The sequence below is a fragment of the Vulpes vulpes genome, chromosome 13 (genome assembly GCF_048418805.1).
Source record: "Vulpes vulpes isolate BD-2025 chromosome 13, VulVul3, whole genome shotgun sequence".
In the NCBI taxonomy this organism is placed as follows: Eukaryota; Metazoa; Chordata; class Mammalia; order Carnivora; family Canidae; genus Vulpes; species Vulpes vulpes.
The window spans coordinates 141,236,944-141,256,231 of NC_132792.1; the positions used below are offsets into that span (position 1 = coordinate 141,236,944).

At 35.5% G+C, this 19,288-nt stretch overlaps 1 protein-coding gene across 1 annotated transcript in view; it reads right to left on the reverse strand.

Moving 5' to 3' along the window:
- The window catches only part of HMCN1 (hemicentin 1), a 460,089-nt gene that overhangs the window by 131,323 nt on the left and 309,478 nt on the right, over nucleotides 1-19,288 (reverse strand). Inside the window, exons 41-46 of the mRNA XM_072733161.1 lie at nucleotides 17,743-17,918; nucleotides 11,956-12,052; nucleotides 8,173-8,295; nucleotides 7,260-7,421; nucleotides 5,572-5,853; nucleotides 2,492-2,659 (exon numbers count right to left, since the gene is read on the reverse strand). Of these exons, the coding sequence (XP_072589262.1) occupies nucleotides 2,492-2,659; nucleotides 5,572-5,853; nucleotides 7,260-7,421; nucleotides 8,173-8,295; nucleotides 11,956-12,052; nucleotides 17,743-17,918 (1,008 nt within the window). The remainder of the gene's footprint in view (nucleotides 1-2,491; nucleotides 2,660-5,571; nucleotides 5,854-7,259; nucleotides 7,422-8,172; nucleotides 8,296-11,955; nucleotides 12,053-17,742; nucleotides 17,919-19,288) is intronic.

Consider the following 19,288-nt stretch of genomic DNA (forward strand, 5'->3'; position numbering starts at 1 on the left):
AGAGAGAGAGAAGTAAATTCTCAGAAAAAAAAATGTAAATCATGTCTTAGATTTCATAATACTTTTCTAACCTGGTATACTTTTGCTTGGTTTCCCGAATTGGAACTAAAACAATTGAAATAGTTAAACATGAAAATTTTCATGTAAATATTCACCTGGCTCTGTACTCCTCAGGAGGGTCCATCTGTTTTCTGTTTTTATAAATACAGCAAGCTGTCACTGAGCTTTTCCTAGAAATACCCTCCCCATTTTCAACTGGTTGAAAGGTGACCTTAGTAGTAACTTATTTACTAAACAAAGCTGAGTACCAGAATTCAATATTTTTCCCCCAATTGAATTTAAATAAGGAAAGTTAAATACAGAAATTACCTAAACATGTCAAAAAACTTGTGTTAATTAGGCAAGGATCCAAGCACTCACTGCTACTTCAGGTTAGTGAGACCATAATATGATTCCAGTTGAGAGAGATTCAATCAGTACAATGGTTAGGAGTTACTGCTAGCTCTGCAAACCTCAGCCTCCTGTCTCATGATCTTTCTCTTGTTTCCTGGCTCTCTCATTTAATCGGGTCAAAAACAACAAAAAGTTCTGACTGTAAGTTATACTTAAACGGAAATGTTTCTTGTACCTGTTAAATTCCTTTAGCAGCTATCTTTTCTTGGCAGATAACTTCATAACAATGACAGGGCTTTCACAAAAGTACTGCTTTCAGAAAATCTGTACTCAAAGTCTCAGGAGAACTAATCTTAATCAAACAGAAGTGTGCAACAGACCAAGGACCAAGCAAGTCATGTGCCATTCATCTGATTCTCATTCATCTATTGCACAATACACATGTTCAGCTGTAAAACTGAATGACTCCTTTGGCAGCACCACAAGGTCAAATACTTTTAATGTGTTCACTCAGGGATCTCCAGCTGCTAGTCAAGCAAAACAAAGCTAAACAAAACCAAAACACCACTCCCGTAAATCTATAATAAGCTAGAGTAGATCACTCTTTGTGATAACAGTACATCACTACTATCTTGCCTTTTTCATTTCCAGGAGCCCTGATGTAGCTTTTATATTTAAAAAGAGCCCTAATTTTTCAGCAGTTGAGATTCTGTGCCTAGAATCTTCCATACACTGGCATTCCTTTTAACCTCTGGAACTAGGGAGAATCAGTATAATCCTTTTTTGTGCCATGGTTCTTCAAGTATTTAAATTTAATTTTCACTACGTAAGTATAAGGTTACATACAGTTTATTTTTCCAGGTTAATACAATTGGAAATGTAAATTATTTTGCAATAATTCACCATCATAGTTACCCTTCTTTGAAAATATTGTCAACAAATCCTTCTTCTAGTCTTCCTAATGAGTAAGTTAAGTCGGAATACAATTGGTCTCTTCCTTTTTTTATTCATGAAAATATATTTTATTAATGTGGTGAAATACTGCATTGATTTTCTTGATAACCATATCACACTTTTAATGCATACTGAACAACAAACACAATTCAGAAATCTTCTTATAAGAATTCTGAAGCCACATGTCACCCTAATTTTCATCTTTTTTAAAGACTTATTTACTTATTTTAGAGAGAGAGAGTGAGCAGGGGGAGGGGCAGAGGGAAAGAGTGGGAGAGAAGCAGACCCCTGGCTAAGCGTGAGCCCGATGCAAAAACTCAATCCCACAACCGTAAGATCATGACCTGAGCAGAAATCAAGAGTTGGAGGCTTAACTGACTGAGCCACCCAGGCAGCCCTCATCATTGCCTTTTTTTTTTTTTTAATGTAAGTGTAGGAGTTTATTTAACTTTCATTTTGTTAGGTTTAATTCAAAATTTCCAGAGTGAGGTGTGTTTGAATTCAGATGCCTTCACTCAGCACATTAGGTATTCTTCTACGTGTCCAAGCCTTTTATTAACTACAGCTTGGCAAGATTGTTTCCTAATTATTATTATGAAGGAAGTGAAGTGCAGACTCCTGTGGCATGGCCTCAAGATCCCTGTCTTACCGCTTACACTGGTCCATAAAGGACAAGCTAATAAATTTTCTTAAATAATTCGATGGGGAATAGGCTGACTATCTTTTTACAATAAGCATAAAGTCCTAGCTCATTGGAAACTAACCCATCCTGAAATACTTAGTTAAATGGAGATTTGTTATATAATGTGATTCATTCTAGACTTTGGCTTCAATTTCTGTACTTCTTTTCATTCCTCACTTTTCAAATGGGTTGTTACTCATTTTAGCATGAATGCTCTGACATACCTATGATTTAAGTAATAAGCAAGTGCTGAGATTTCTTTTTTAAAGAGGATCTAGAGGTATTTGGAGACTCCCCCTTTCATGTAGCTTCTGATGTCCTTCTAAGTATTTTTTCCTTAATATGATCAGCATTATAGTAAGCAACTAGATCAAAAAGAAAAAATAAAATACAGAGAAATTAAGGGGAAACTGTGGCCATATGAAGCTAACCAGATTATCAGGGTATGAAAATTTCTAGTACCTGAGAGAATCCTCACAGAACTGCTAAGGCTGACAGGCCACCCATCTTTAAGCCACGTAATCGAAGGCAGGGGAATTCCTGAAGCTTCACAAGTCAGAGACACAGAGTTCTTTTCCACAACACTGATATTTTCAGGTATCCCATGGTTTCCTATGATGCTTGGAGGGGCTATATGATAAAACAGACAAGAAAAGGAAAAGAAGTTAGCTAACATATACCAAACACCAAATCCTTAACAGCCTATGGTTAATAATAAGACCTCTATTTCTTGGTCAACAGTAAGCAAAATAAGCAATCACAACAATTAGCTTATTAGAAGTAGCAGTATTTTTAGTGTGACATTCCTGGAAGTAAAAATGTCCTTCTTCCCCACTCATAGCAGCAAATGACTTTCATATTGTTATTTTATTGGTAGTGAATGATTTTCTATGACTCACTCATCTTGTCTGGTAAATCTCTAATATGAATTCATGACCTTCTTATAGGCAGAGTTTTCTAAAAAAAACAATCCTAATCCTAAAAATTAAAAGTAGCCTAACAAAAGAGAGACTTAATATTGAAACTTCTTCTCTTTTATATTCTGATTATGTTTGCTTTGGCTCACGCGTTTGCTACAAATTAAAGATATTAGTACTGGAATTTGTGCATGTCCTAATTGGATTCAAGTTATAAAATTGTGCCTATTAAAATTATCATTGTTTCTGTAGATTTATAAATCGCAGGGGTGGCTGGGTGGCTCAGTTGGTTAAGTATCTGACTTTTGATCTCAGCTCAGGGTTGTGAGTTCAAGCCCCCATGAGTTAAAAAAAATGTAATACCTAAAGATTCTACCCAAAAACTGTCAGAATAAATGAATCCATTAAAGTAGCAGGATATAAAATCAATACACAAAATCTACTGCATTTCTATAAATTAATAATGAAGTCCCAGAAAGTGCAATTAAGAAAACAATCTCATTTACAATTGTATCAAAAAGAATAAAATACATAGGAATAAATTAACCACAGAAGTGAAAGACCTGTATGTTAAAGACTATGAGACAATAATGAAAGAAATCGAAGAAGGCACATGAAAGTATTGAGGAATTAATATTATCAAAATGTCCATACTACCCAAAGTAACCTATTTTGTAATGCAATCCCTATCAAAACTCCAATGGCATTTTCCACAGAAATAGAATAAATAATACTAAAATTTATATGGAGCCTTAGAAGACCCCAAATAGCTAAAGCAATCTTGAGAAAGAAAGCCAGAAGCATTATGCTCTCTAATTTTAAACTATTCTACAAAGCTATAGTAATTAAATCAGTGTGGTATTGGCATAAAAACAAACACATAAATCAATGGTACAGAGACTAGAGAACCTGGAAATAAACCCACTCAAACACAGTCAATTAATTTACAACAAAAGAGCCAGGAATATCTGATAGGGAAAAGACAGTCTCTTCAATGAATGGTGCCGGGAAAATTGCATAGCAAAATGCAAAAGAATGAAATTGGACCACTATCTTACACCTTACATAAAAATGAACTCAAATGGATTAAAAACTTGAAAATAAGATCTAAAACCATAAAGCTCCTAGAAGAAAACATAAGCCCCTTGACACTGGTCTTGGAGAAGATTTTTCAAATGTGACACCAAAGGCAAAAAGCAACAAAAGCAAAAATAAACTACTGGGACTATATCAAAGTAAAAGGCTTCTGCACAACAAAGGAAACAACAAAATGAAAAGGTAACCCACTGAATGGGAGAAAATACTTGTAAATCATATACCTGATAGAGGGCTAATATCAAAAATATATAAAGAACCCATACAATTCATTAGTCCGAAACAATCAATTAAAAATAGGCAAAGGCTATGAATAGCCATTTTTCCAAAAAAGACTTATAGATGGCTAAAAGGTACATGAAAAGGTACTCAACATTATTAATCAACAGGGAATGCAAATCAAAAGCACAATGCGCTATCACCTCACAACTTTTTAAATGGCTTTTATCAAGAAGATGAAAGTTAACAAGCAAAGAGAAAAGAGAAAAGAGAAAAGAGAAAAGAGAAAAGAGAATCCTTGGGCCCTGCTGGTGGAACTATAAATTGATGTAGCCACTGCTGGTAAACAGGTTTTTTGAGTTTCCTCAAAAAATTAAAACTAGAACCACCATATGATTCAGTAATTTTACTTCTAGGTATTTATATGAAGAAAATGAAAACACTAACTTAAAAAGATATGTGCACCCCCATGTTCATCACAGCATTATTTACAATAGCCAAGCAATGGAAACAACCTATGTCCATCAATAGATGAATAAATAAATTAAAGGATATATATGTGCAATGGATTATTGTTCAGTTGTTAACAAAATTTTGCCATTTAAAACAACATGGAAGTACCTCAAGGGTATTATGCTGAGTGAAATAAGTCAGACAAAAAGATAAATACTGTATGATTTCTCTTAGATGTGGAATCTAAAAACAAACAAATAAATATAGCCAAGTTCATAGAGAACAGTGGGGGTGGGTAAGCTATTTTTGTTTTTAGTTTAAATAAACTGATTTTTTACAAAAAATTAAAATTGCAATTTAAATTACAGGCATACAAATGGCTGTCCCCAAGTATATATATGTTTGGTCTATTTCTATTGACATTTATGGCTCATTAATTAGAATATTAAAGCTGACTTCAGTACAACTCATGAGCAACTGATGTGGAGTCAGTAAACTCTAAGGAACCTAGACATATACTAACCAAGACAGCAAATTTGGAAAACAAAGAATCAAGAAATAGTACTTGGGATAGTATTGGTTCAAAAGCACTTGAAGAAGACAATTAGACAATTAAATCTACTTTACTATGCACTTTTCTAAGAGAAAATCCAATTATATGCCTGTTTCAGCAAGGTAAGAAATGGGAGGTCAGGCACAGGAGGATAATTGATGAGACTGGTGCAGGGAAAAGGTATATATGAAGAAAATCATAGACTGTAAATAAAAAACCCAACACTGAAGGCTTGCATTTCCCATCTGGGATGCTATAGATTACAACGGCCAGTGGATAGACTTATTGAGCTTCTGTATACTTACTATGTACACTTAAGTCATATTTTCTGTCAGTCATTCCTGCTACATTCACAGCAACACACACATAACGGCCTGTGTCAGATATATGAATGTTCTTCAGCTGAAGGATGCGACCCTCATCCAATATTTCCATTCCCCTTCCCTTGGTCAAAGGACGGCCATCTTTCATCCAGGTCACTTTAGGCTGAGGAATGCCCTGCACCTCACACTCCAAGGAAATACTCTTCCCTCGAGTAACAATAATTTCAGTAGGGTGGTTGCCACTATTGGATATAGTTGGCCGAACTGAAAAAAAAGAAGAAGAAGAAAAAGAGAAAATAGTGAAATAGTAAGGTTTCAAATCTTGCATAGGAATTTTTATCAGCCATCAAATTCATTTTTGATGTTGAAATATTAACTACTGAAGAAAGGACCCAGGGCTAACAGACATGGCATTGCTATCTTGAGAGGTGGACTTCCTTTCCAATGTTTCAAAAATGTGTTTGTGCTTAGAATAAAGCTATCAACACAGTCAGAAAAGAATTCTGTTTGTTACTTTCCCTGATTTTTAACAAGGTATACAACACTTGAACTTATCACTCATAGCTCTAATTTACAGAAGCCTTCCTAGTACTAACAATAAAACAGGTATGGTAGCCTTGCTCACAATCAATTCCTTTCTTCCTTCTACCATCCACTATAGGAGTTGGAAAAGCTGAGACTGTTTCTCTGAAACCTGAGGTGGCCACATGAATCAATTCAGGCCTATGAAATCTAAATAAAGATCTGCTTCGTAGGCATGAGGGCTAAAGGAAATGGGCTTGGAATTTTTTTGCTGTTTTGATGAAAAGAAAACATACCACGCCTTACCCTTATTTTTGCCTTCACTGTGAACTTGATACGGTTGCAGCAATGATCTTGAGACCACCAAGTTAGGAACAGGAGAATCCTAGTTCTCCTGTTTTGGTATAAGTAAGGTACTGCCTAACTCCAGGGACTGCCAACCTCAGGCTTTCTCATTCTAAGAGAAAATAAGTCTCTAATTGGTTAAGTCACTAATCACCAGTTATTCTGTAGTTTTGCAGCTGAATTTACCTAATTGATACTTATTCTAAGAAAAAAAGTTAGGCCAATTCTAATACATAGGTGTGTGGGGGAATAAAATGGACCAGCATTAGTAATCTTGTGTTCTAGTGCCAGTCCTACTATAATCAAGCCATGTGACCTTGGTCATTCATGGAAACCTCTCTTGGGCTTAGATTACTACATATGCAAAATATAGGCAATAATTTTGTTTCATATCATAGCTCATGTAAAGGTTAAATGAGATAAGCAAATATTTAAAACACTTTAAAATCTTATACAAATTAAATGTTCTTTAAAATGAGGTATTTTCGCATTTTACAAATATACCCTATGATACAATGCCATCTCTCCCCATTCTACACATCCACTATCCTGCCCCCAATACATTGCAACCACACTGATGTGTGTTCTATCAGCATGCTGATGCAGAGTGCACAGCTGTATTCCTAAGTGAATGACAGAAATAAACAATTGCTCTTTGTTTATGTGAGCACAATTCAAACATGTGAGTCTTATGATAGGTATATTATAACCATATTGCCTTGAATGTATCTTAAAGATATAAAGAAAAAGCAAAAAGAAAAGACAGAAAGATTAAAAGAAAGTCTGGCTCATCAATAACTTACTGTAAACTTGGAGACCGTAGTCTTTCTTTGCAGTTCCAGCAACATTCGATGCCACACATGTATAGAGCCCTGCATCAGATTTTTCAGCAACTGAGATCTGTAACTGTCTGCCTCCAGAGAAAGTTCTGACTCGCCCTGCAGAATCAGGCAGTACAGGCAAGCCTGCAAAGAAGACAAAATAGCAGAATACGAAGCAAAAATATGTAGCATTTTGCGTACATACTCTGACAAATAAGTTTATTTACATCTTAGCTCGAGTTCCTAAAAGGAAGATGACACTGTAAAATAATCCTATGCAAAAAGAAGGAGGAGAAGAAAGAAGCGGAGGAGCAGGAGGAAGAGGAGACATTATCAAGATTATCTTCTCCAAATTTTTCTTTCAATCAGCATTGCATTTGAAAATAACATAAAATCATAAAACAGTAAGACAAAATGATTTTAAAAATACAGATGATCTGATACTTAAGGATACAAATAAATATTTGTTGATTAATAAACTGAAAATTTGTTCAACTACAGAATTCCATCTTCACATACATTGCATAGCTGTCACAAATATAGCAAAAATGTCATAGAAAGTATTTTTTAAAGTTTACTCTAAAGAAGAAAAAAGAATTCTTTGAATGGTGGACTCTTGATCATTATAGCCACCCTATAATGCATTAGATTATAAAGCAATCAACTAATACAGATAATTACTTTTTTATGGAGAACAGTTTCAAAACTGAGTATTTTCAGCTCGATAAAGTGTTATCACATGCTACACATTTAATATAAAGCAATCATGCTATCTAGTATTTTAGTATGCAAACCCCAGGAAAGTTTGTCTATAAACTGATCTGTTTGTCAAACAAAATATAAATTCATGTAACATTTGTATTTAATTTTATAAATGTTGACAATGAATACTGACCTCTCTTCTTCCAAATGAGATTTGGGGGTGGAATACCACTTGATTCACACAATAAACTAATGAGATTCCCTTCAATGACTGTAAGTTGAGCAGGTTCATCAGAACCATAAATACTTGGTGGTACTGAAAGATGAAAAAAAAAATGAAAAAATACTATTTTTACATTGACTTAACATAAAATTTCCTAATACTTTACATTAAAAAAAGGTTTCTAATCAAATGACACAAGGAAATAATTAGCACTTGAGGCTGACATATCAATACCATATTATAAGTCAACTGTAAGATGTAGAATAAATACCTATTAGCAGACTTCTTGTTCTCATAGATAGAAGCTTAATTAATATATATATTCAGAGTGGCATACAAAGAAGCTAATGCACTGTAGATAATTAGACTTCTTGCATCAAAAAGCTAAAGCATCTACCAAATTTACACTTAACCGTCAGTTGTGCTCAGCCAGTTTTACTGAACAGAACTGGAAAACACCAGGTTTACAACATTATTTTATGGGACAGACACAGGGGTTTGATCTAAGAAATGGATGTTACATCTTCTAGAATGCACAACCTTCCTCCTCACTGTCCTTCAGCTTCCCTTTGGAAACTTTAAGTGAACCCTGACTACCACACTTCTCTCAAGGAGTCTGAGTCTGCCTTTGCTGGCCGAACTCTCCCTTCATGATGCTCCTCTGGCTGCAGTATGGTGTGGGAGCTTGTTCTCCCAAGCTCCTGGGAGTTGAGTGGGGGGAGAATTCAACTCACCCTCAATGCCTTCCATTATTCAACTTCAACTGCCCCCATGTGAAAACCTATTCCTTTGAGGCTCATGCCACCAATTTACTTGTCTTTCTCCCTCACCATCATCTATGAACTCACCATTCTTTTTGTATTAACTGAACAGCCTGGTACTTGTTTTTATCCTTCCCCTTCACATGGAGACCTGGCATTCTTCTGTATGAACTCAACATCTACATGTCTATCCAATCTAACCATCATGGCTTACTCCCATCCTTGATCTCCTCATCCTTTCTCCACCATGTTCATCATCTAGAATGTGTTCTACTGCTCTGTCCTTATAGCTCTTTTATTCAATTATTCCCAATTCTCATTTTATCAACCTAATTGAATCTCAAGTCTTTTCACCTCTCAAAAACCTCCCAATTCAGCTGCCTAAATCTTGTTTACTGGCTCTCCAGCTTAGATTTCATGATCAATAATTTCAACTACTCCTTTGCCAATAATCCTAACTACGCTGCACTGTTGTACTTCCTATTTTACAACACCTTTTTTCTGGATGAATACTACAGTTTATTCAGAAAACTCGGAAAACTTGGCAGAAGAAAATGACAGATGGAAAACTCAGCAGAAGAAAATGACAATTACATAGACTGCCATCACTATAAGTTCATCATGTCCAACCTCAATTCCACCCTCCTCTGCTCCCATGGCTTCCATTGACACAAATACTTGCAAACCTGTATTTGTAAAGCAGACCCCATCCGAGGTCCAGATTTTTATACCTGACCATTAACCATTTCAACTTGGATGCCTTTCAAACTTGACTTGCCCACAACTGAACTCAGTTACCTTTGTTCCTTCTCTGAGGGAAGGACACTGCTATCCACACGGCCTAGTTGGCCAACTCGTACTGACATCCATCCTTTACTCTTCTTGTTTTCACACCTCTCCATGTAATCAATTAGTCCTGTTAATTCAATTTCTTTAATACTACTAGAGTTGATCTGTTTTATTCCCCAAATATGGATCTGAACACCTTAGTCCTTCTTAAAATCATGTTAACAGTACTCAATTGCCTCAAGAATCAAATCCATCTTTAAAAATTTTAGGGGTCCTTTTCAATCTGCCCCTTTTAACCTTTCCTACTTAATATCTTCTTATTTTCCACTTCACCACACCAGGCTCCATAGTGAATGATGCTTAGTTCAATGAATGCAGACAGTATTCTCCAGGTCTTGCTTCCATCCCCTTTTGAGAGCTAATGCCTGCACATCCTTAGAATCTCAGTTAGATGTCATAAATCCTGATATGTCTTCTCACAAATACTCCCATAAAATCTCTTAGGAGATTTAACTTTAATTGGCTATTTAAAGTAAAGATATTTCTGCAGCAGCAGACTATATGTTCTGTGAGACCAGTGTCTTTGTCTTTCTCATCAACCTCTCTATGCCTGCATGAAGCATAGTGACTAGAACAGAGAGACACATCATTAATATTTTTTTGAGTGACTCTATCCTTGATGTATCAACTTTCTCCCCCTATCATTTATTATTATATCTACCATAAACTACTTTCCATTATTTAATTGCTTTTCTTTAAGAGGCATTCATCTTATTTGTAAACTACACTTTGCACTTTATGTCTAATTTCATTTCTCTGCAATATATGACATTATTAATTTATTCACCTACCCACCCATCTATGTCCAATTTATTTGTTGTCTATGTTTTTCCTTTTGGAAACACTACTGTCCTTAGTTTTCATGACACACGTTTTCCCTCACCTCTTTCACTGCTTCTTCTCAGTTTCTCATTTGTGTCTTTTTTTTCTGTCTCTTTTCTTATATGGTACATGTGAGAGTCATTCTACAATACTCTTCTGTACACACTCTTATTCTCTAAGGGACCTCAACTGCCACATATATAATCATGTCTCCAAGTTTATATTTAAAATATTTTCTCTCTCTCTCTCTTCAAATTATAGGCTTCTATTTTTGCCTGCATTGAGGACAGCTTCACATGGATACTCTACAGCTATCTTCAAGATAGCATCACAATAATGAATTTATCGCCTCACTTTCTAACTGATCATCTCTCCTAATTTTTCTTCTTTCAACCTTTACTTGACAACACCTAGTTCAGCATCTTGTCCATATTGGAAGTTATACAAATATTCTTCCTATTGGAAAGAAGTGAGAAAGAAAAGGAAGGAGTAATGGAGGAAGAAAAAGGATGGAAGGAGGCAGGGACATATGTTAATGACACATAACTAATATGTAGTAGATAAATTACCACCTAGTATAATAGTAAATTATACTATTTAAAGGTAAATTAATCTTTTATAAAAGAGTGAATAGCACCTCTCCTAATCTTCCTTAAAAATTTTTAAAAGGGTGATTTATCATTAACAAATCATTTTCTACATAAATACATGCTTTTAAAGTTTTAAAACATATTTTCTCTCCACTGGAATCAAATTATTTCCTCTATTTTTATTTTAAAAATGTGGTTTTGAATAAATTTTTACAAATCCAAGATAAATCTCAGCTCATTATCTCAGTAGCTAAAAAGTTTAAACAAATATCAAAATTAGGAGAGCATGACATGTTATAAATGAACTTAAAGAAGTAAATAACATAAAGGTGAATATGCTGGAAATGGGGGTACTTTTTAACAATTAGCATACAGTTATAGCTGAGTAAAAGTGATAATTCCTAAAAATTATCTTAATTGGTAACATATGGTAGAATTTCAAGCAAGGATAACTTTTCTAACTGGTCAGCAGAATAATCCCACCTCCCATCAAATGTGGGTGTTCTCTCTCACACACAGAATCCAGATGCATGACTTGGCCTTTTGACTTATTTCAACTGATCATCAGTTCATGGAGAAAGATCAATCATTAGAAGATACTGGTTGTAAGAGCTAAAGGGAATAAGCTCAGGCAGGAGAGGAAAACCATTCCACATCAAAATTACACACACTTAGGATAAGGAAGTCTATCTATAAGTGATCTTAAATTAATTACATATAATCACACTTACCCCAAATGTTGACATTATAGTTTTTCTCAGTTTTTCCAGCAACATTTGTTGCCTCACAGGTGTAGCGACCAGTGTCTTGAACTTGAGCATCTTCAATCTAAAAACAAAACCATGCTTTGAAACCTCAGTTTCTATTTCATAATTGGAGTTTTTCTATTGTTATTAGTGACTTCTTATTTTTCATGAGTATTCTAAAGATTTTCAAACATATAGAAAGGAGAGAGAATAGTAAAAATGTATGGCTATGTGCACATCACCCACATTCAACACTCAAATCAACACTCAACAATTTTCATCTATATCATACTTTAATTATTATTAGTGACTGAAGGTCTAGAAAGGCATTTAAAATATAATTAAATAAAATCCAGATAAAATAGCAACAAAAATCACAATTTCTGAATAAATTATTTAGGGCTTTAAAATAGATAATATTTATATGTCTAGGATGTTGTTCAGTAAAATAACACCTGTATTACTGGTTTATTACATGTTTTCTTCCTATACTGGGTTTGGCAAACTGCTCCTTTTTTTCAAATTTTTATTTAAATTCCAGTTGCAGTGCAATATTGGTTTCAGGAATAGAATTCAGTGATTCATCACCTACATACAACACCCAATGCTCATCATTACAAGTGCCCTCCTTAACATTCATCACCCATACCACAGCCACCTCCCTCCATCGACCCTCAGTTTATTCTCTTTTAGTCTCTGTTTCTCTCCCTCTCTCTCTTTTCCCTCTTCCATATGTTCATCTGTTTTGTGTCTTAAATTCCACATATGAATGAAATCATATGATATTTTCTTTCTCTGACTTATTTTGCTTGGCATAATACATCCTAGCTCTACCCACATCACTGAAAATGGCAAGATTTCATTCTTTTTGATGGCTGAGTAATATTCCATTGTGTATATATACCATATCTTCAGTTGATGGACATCTAGGCTTTCTCCAGTTTGGCTATTGTTGATAATGCTGCTACAAACAGCAGGGTGCATGTAACCCTTCAAATCCATATTTTTGTATCCTGTGGGTAAATACTTAGTAGTGCAATTGTTGGATGTTAAGGTAGTTTTATTTTTAACTTTTTGAGGAACCTCCATACGGTTTTCCAAAGTGGCTGTACCAGTTTGCCTTCCTACCAACAGTGTGAGAGGGTTCCCCTTTCTCCACATCTTCACTGATATCGTTTGTTTCTTGTGTTATTGATTTTAGCTGTTCTGACAAGTGTAAAATGGTATCTCATCATGGTTTTGATTTATCTTTCCCTGATGATAAGTGATGTTGAGCATCTTCGCATCTGTCTGTAAGTCATCTAGATGCCTTCTTTGGAAAAATGTCTATTCGTGTCTTCTGCTCATTTTTTAACTGGATTATTTGTTTTTTGGGTGTTAAGTTATATCAGTTCTTTATATATTTTGGATACTAACCCTTCATCAGATATGTCATTTGCAAATATCTTCTCCCATTCTGTAGTCTATCTCTTAGTTTTGTTGATGGTTTCCTTTGCTGTGCAGAAGCTTTTAATTCTGACGAAGTCCCATTAGTTCATTTTTGCTTTTGCTTCCCTTGCCTCCAGTGACTTGTCTAATAAGAAGTTGCTATGGGGGCACCTGGATGGCTCAGTTGGCTGAGTGTCTGACTCTTAGTTTTGACTCATGTCATGATTTCAAGGTCGTGGGATTGAGCCCCACATTGAGCTCTGTGCTCAGTGGGGAGTCTGCTTGGGATTCTCTACCTCTCCCTCTGCCTCTCCTCCCCACCTCAAATAAATATAAATCTTAAAAAAAAAGTTACAGGGATGCCTGGGTACCTCAGTGGTTGAGCGTCTGCCTTCGGCCCAAGGTGTGATCCTGGAGTCCTGGGATTGAATTCCACATCAAGCTCCCTACATGGAATCTGCTTCTCTCTCTGCCTGTGTCTCTGCCTCTCTCTCTCTCTCTCTCTGTGCCTCTCATGAATAAATAAAATCTTTAAAAAAAAGTTACTAAGGCCAAGGTCAAAGAGGTTGCTGCCTGTGTTCTCCTAGAGGATTTTGGTGGTTTTCTGTCTCACAATTAGGTCTTTCATGGATTTTAAATTTATTTTTGTGTATGGTATAAGAAAGTGGTCTGCATGTTGCTGTCCAGTTTTCCCAACATCATTTGTTGAGACTGTCTTTCTTTTTTCCATTGGATATTCTTTCCTGCTTTGTTGAAGACTAATTAATCATATAGCTGTGAATCCATTTCTATTCTGTTCCAATGTCTGGTTTTGTGCCAGTACCATACTGTCTTGATGACTATAGCTTTATAATATAGCTTGAAGTACAGAAATGTGATGCTTCCAGATTTGCTTTTCTTTTATAGGACTGCTTTAGCTATTTGGGGTCTTTGATGGTTCCATACAAATTTTAGGATTGTTTGTTCTAGCTCTGTGAAAAAATGCTAGTGGTATTTTGATAGAGATTGTATTAAATGAGTAGATAGCTTTGAGCAGTAGAGACATCTTAAAATGTTTGTTCTTACAATCCATGAGCATGAATGTTTTTCCATTTTCCTTATATCCTTTTCAATTTCCTTCATAAGTGTCCTATATTTTTCAGAGTACAGATCTTACCTCTTTGGTTAGGTTTATTCCTAAGTATCTCATAGTTTTTGGTGCAATTACAAATGGGATTGCTTCCTTGATTCCTTTTTGTGCTGTTTATTGATGCTTGGAAATACAACAAATTTCTGTACATTGATTATATACCTTGTGACTTTGCTAATTCATGTCATGCCTTAGTTCTATCAATTTTTGGGGGGAGTCTTCCAGGTTTTCTACCTACAGTATGATGTCATCTACAAATAATGAGAGTTTGACTTCTTCCTCGACTATACGGATGCCTTTTATTTCTTTTTGTTGTTTAATTGCTAAAGCTAAGATTTCCAGCATGATGTTAACTAGTACTGGTGAGAGTGGGCACCCTTGTCTTATTCCTGACCATAGGGGAACAGCTCTTGTTTTTCCCCATTGAGGATGATGTTAACTGTGGGTCCTTTGTATATGGTCTCTATGATATTGAAGTATGTTCCATCTATCTCTACTTTGTTGAGGATTTTTGTCCAGAAAGGATGCCGTATTTGTCAAATGCTTTTTTCCCATCTATTGACAGGGTCATATGGTTCTTATCTTTTCTTTTATTAATGTGGTGATTGACTTGCGAATACTGAACCATCCATGCAGCCCAGAAATAAATCCTACTTCGTCGTTGTGAATAATTCTTTTAATGTACTGCTGAATTTGATTTGCTATTATTTTATTGAGTATTTTTGCATCTATATTCATTAGGGATATTGGCCTGTAATTCTCTTTTTAATTAGGGTCTTGGTCTAATTTTAGAATCAAAGTAATGCTGGCCTCATTGAAGGAATTTGGAAATCTTCCTTCCATTTCTATTTTTTGGAACAGTTTGTGAAGGATAGGTATTAGCTCTTCTTTAAATGATTGGTAAAACTCCCCCCCCCCGCCCCCCCCCGGGAAGCCATCTGGCCCTGGACTTTTGTTTTTTGGGAGATATTTGAATACCGATTCAATTTTCTTTGCTGGTTATGGGTCCTGTTTCAGTTTTGGTAGTTTGTACGTTTCTAGTAATTTGTCCATTTCTTCCAGACTGCCAGTTTGTTTGCATATAATTTTTCATAATATTCTCTTATGATTATTTGTCCTGCTGTGGTGTTTGTTGTGTTTTGATAAGTCTTGGCCATAGTAACACTTTTCTACATAGATTTCCTGAAGCAAGGGAAATAAAGGCAAAAATAACTACTGGGACTTCATCAAGATAGAAAGCTCTACACACCAAAGCAAACAACAAAACTCAAAGGCAACCTATGGAATGGGAGAAGATATTGGCAAATGACATATAAAGATATTTATTATTGGGATGGAATATTATCTAGCCATAACTAAGAATAAAGTCTGGCTATTTGCAACAACATAGTTGGAGCTAGAGAATATAATACTAAATGAAAGAAATCTATCAGAAAAAGACAAATACCAAATGATTTTACTCATATCTGGAATTTAAGAATCAAGACAAATGAACAAATGGAAATAAAGAGAAATAAACAAACCAAGAAACAAGAGTTTTTTGTTTTGTTTTGTTTTTATTTATTTATTTTTTTATTTATTTATGATAGTCACACAGAGAGAGAGAGAGGCAGAGACACAGGAAGAGGGAGAAGCAGGCTCCATGCACCGGGAGCCCGACGTGGGATTCGATCCCGGGTCTCCAGGATCGTGCCCTGGGCCAAAGGCAGGCGCCAAACCGCTGCGCCACCCAGGGATCCCAGAAACAAGAGTTTTAACTATAGAGAGCAAACAGATGATTACTAGAATGGAGGTGGGTGGGTGAATGGGTGAAATATGGAAGCACTGAATCACTACACTTAAAACTACACCTGAAACTAATGCAACACTGTATGTTAACTATACTGGAATTAAAATAAAAACTTAAAAAAAATTTATTGATTGCCTGGTGTGTTCCAAGCAAAATAAAACGGTAAGAATCTATTACTTTACCTGCTTGAAGATTTGCATGAATTGTTTTGGGTATAGGAGTAGATTTCTTCAGAGCACAGATCTCAATTGGTTTGGGAAGCCAGAAAAAAGATGATGGTGAAGATTCAATAGACCCGATTTCTTCACTGGTTTGAGAATTTTACCAGTTGATTTCTAGAGTTCTGGGTCTGCCTCTAAGCATGGCCAGTGCTTTTTGCTCTTCTCCCCCTATATAGCTCAACTGACTCATTCTACATGCCTCCTATCAGTTATTCTGGCCTTTCCTTCTTCACCCAGATCCTCTATTATAGATCATAATCCCTAAGGTCTCTACTTCATTGCCTCTAACACACTTCACATTCCCTCTCATTTTCTCCCACGCTTCTGCTCTCCTTATATTAGCTTCTCAGCTTCCTCTATGTGGACACCATCATCCACTTCTCAAGACTTTCTTTGTATGTGAGTAATAGTCTTCCTTTACCAAGAAGCTATGTGGAATAGTGGTTAGTAGCATGAGTTTTAAAGCTATACTCCCTGTATTCAAATCCCATTTCTGACACCTAGTAACTATGGACAGATTACTTAGCCATTCTTTCCCTTTCTTTCAATTTCTCAGTAGGGTTATTATGAGGACACTAGCTTACCTGCTTTCTTTAATCAGGCCTTTTGTCCCATTAATATGAGGACACTAGCTTACCTGCTTTCTTTAATCAGGCCTTTTGTCCCATTTACACATAAAAAGTCAAGGAGACTTCTAAGACTTCCAGGCAAACATAGCCTCCCCTTTTGCTATCCTCCTAAAATGTATGATCTGTACCATCCAAATAGTAATTAAGTAATTACTAGAAGTAATGAGACTTATAGTACTTATTGAATTTTCCATGGAATTGTTAATTTTCATATATTTATGCAAAATTGGAAGAAATTGAGGGTAGGAACTATGTCTATATTTCACATGGTATGCAGAGCATCTAGAATGGGTATTTATGTGCTGACTGGTTGAATGACTAAAAATGAAGCACTCGTTACAAGAGTTCTATAATATTTTCCCAGAAGCATTTCTGGATGGCTTCTGGCTACAAATATGGATAGACAAATATCTAAATCTTACTAAGCATAAAATTTTAAAATACTACAAACCTCATTAATAAAAGGGTACCTAGAATTTTATAAGATGAAATTAGAACACTTGTAGATGGGCAAGTTTAAAATCAAAGCCATGAGCTTAGGAATAATATAAGAAGTAAATGAATCTATAGCCTTACCTTTAACACACTTCCATTTTCAGAGATACTGAGGCCTGGTTTCTTCAGCAAGGGGCGGCCATCCTTTAACCAAGTCAAAGTAGGTGGTGGGATAGCATCACTCTGACATAGTAACTCCACAGATTGGCTAATGAGGACAGAGACGTTCTGTTCTTCTCCCATAATATTTGGTGGAACTAAGTGAAAGAAGGATTTTTCTTCAGGATAAAACAGGCCAGCACACTGCTTATCTTTATTAATCATCAGGACATACACAAATAAATTTATTAGTTCTTTTGAGATGTAGGATCACAATAATTCTAACATACCCTCTTTGCATCATTTGGCTTAGAATCAAGTATTAATAAATCCCTGATTAACATGTTCCTATTGAACAGAAATACTTTTCATTAACTTTTCACTTTAAGAAGTTTTAGAACTGGAAGTTCTCACCAAGTGCCTATTTCAGAAACTTTTTGAACTAGATGTTACTGCTTAAGATTTCCAAAGTAGTAAATTACTCATGAAACACTCTGGAAATAACAATAATTAAAAGCATACATACATTTTGAGATTTGTTTATATTTTTGCAAAAGAAAATAAATTTTATAGACATGGAGGCAAAATAAAAAAAAAGTAGAGTTGAAAGAGACCATCTAATCCTGCCTCACCGTGTGTAAAACATGAAGTAGGTAGGTGACAGACGGTAACTTATTTGAAATAATGTGACTAATTTGTGGCAAAGCTAGGAGTCTTCTGACTTGCAGTTTAGAGCCCTTTTTGGTTTTCCATGATGCCTTGCCAGCTTTCTATGGAATAAAGACCATGTGGGATAAATGACACAATAAAGAACAAAACGAAAGCAATGACCAGCTGTACAACATACAATTACATAAAAAGAGGAAATGAGTTGAAATTTTAATGAGATTAAAATTAGAACTCCCTGGCTATCAAGCTTGTCAGATGTTGAAATGTGTACTTGGAGAAGTCTAAGGAATCTCCTTCCCTTGGGTGTATTAAAATATAGAGTAAACAATCATTTGTCTCAGATGGTTTAGGTACAGTCCTGCCAAGAATGAGAGGGTGGGCTCCATAACCTCTCAAGGACTCATTCAGGACTGTATTTATAATAATTCAAAAAACACAAACTAACGATGAAATTAAGCCTGTTATAAGAGGGCCACTCTGAAAAAAAACACAGAGAGGAATTTCCTTGGCCGTTTCTCACTAAATCCCATAACTATTCAGGATTGTAGGAAATGTACCATATTTGTAGTATTTGTATTTTTTTGGTAAGAAAGGTTACGCTGCACTGAAATGAATCCTAAGGGACTTTCCAAATGCTTTGATAGAAATAAGACTTTTGTGGTAAGGATTGTTATTATAGTTCATTAGCCATTGTTTCAGGCTGGATCTTGTAGCATGTGGCAAAATGACAATGAATGCAATAGGTTTTGACAAGTAACATTGCAGTTCTGTAACCAGGAGGTTTCTCTGCTACCATGTCTCCTAAAGAAGGAAGGCATGTAAACTAAAGGCCACTTTCTTATAGAGTATCTGGATGTAG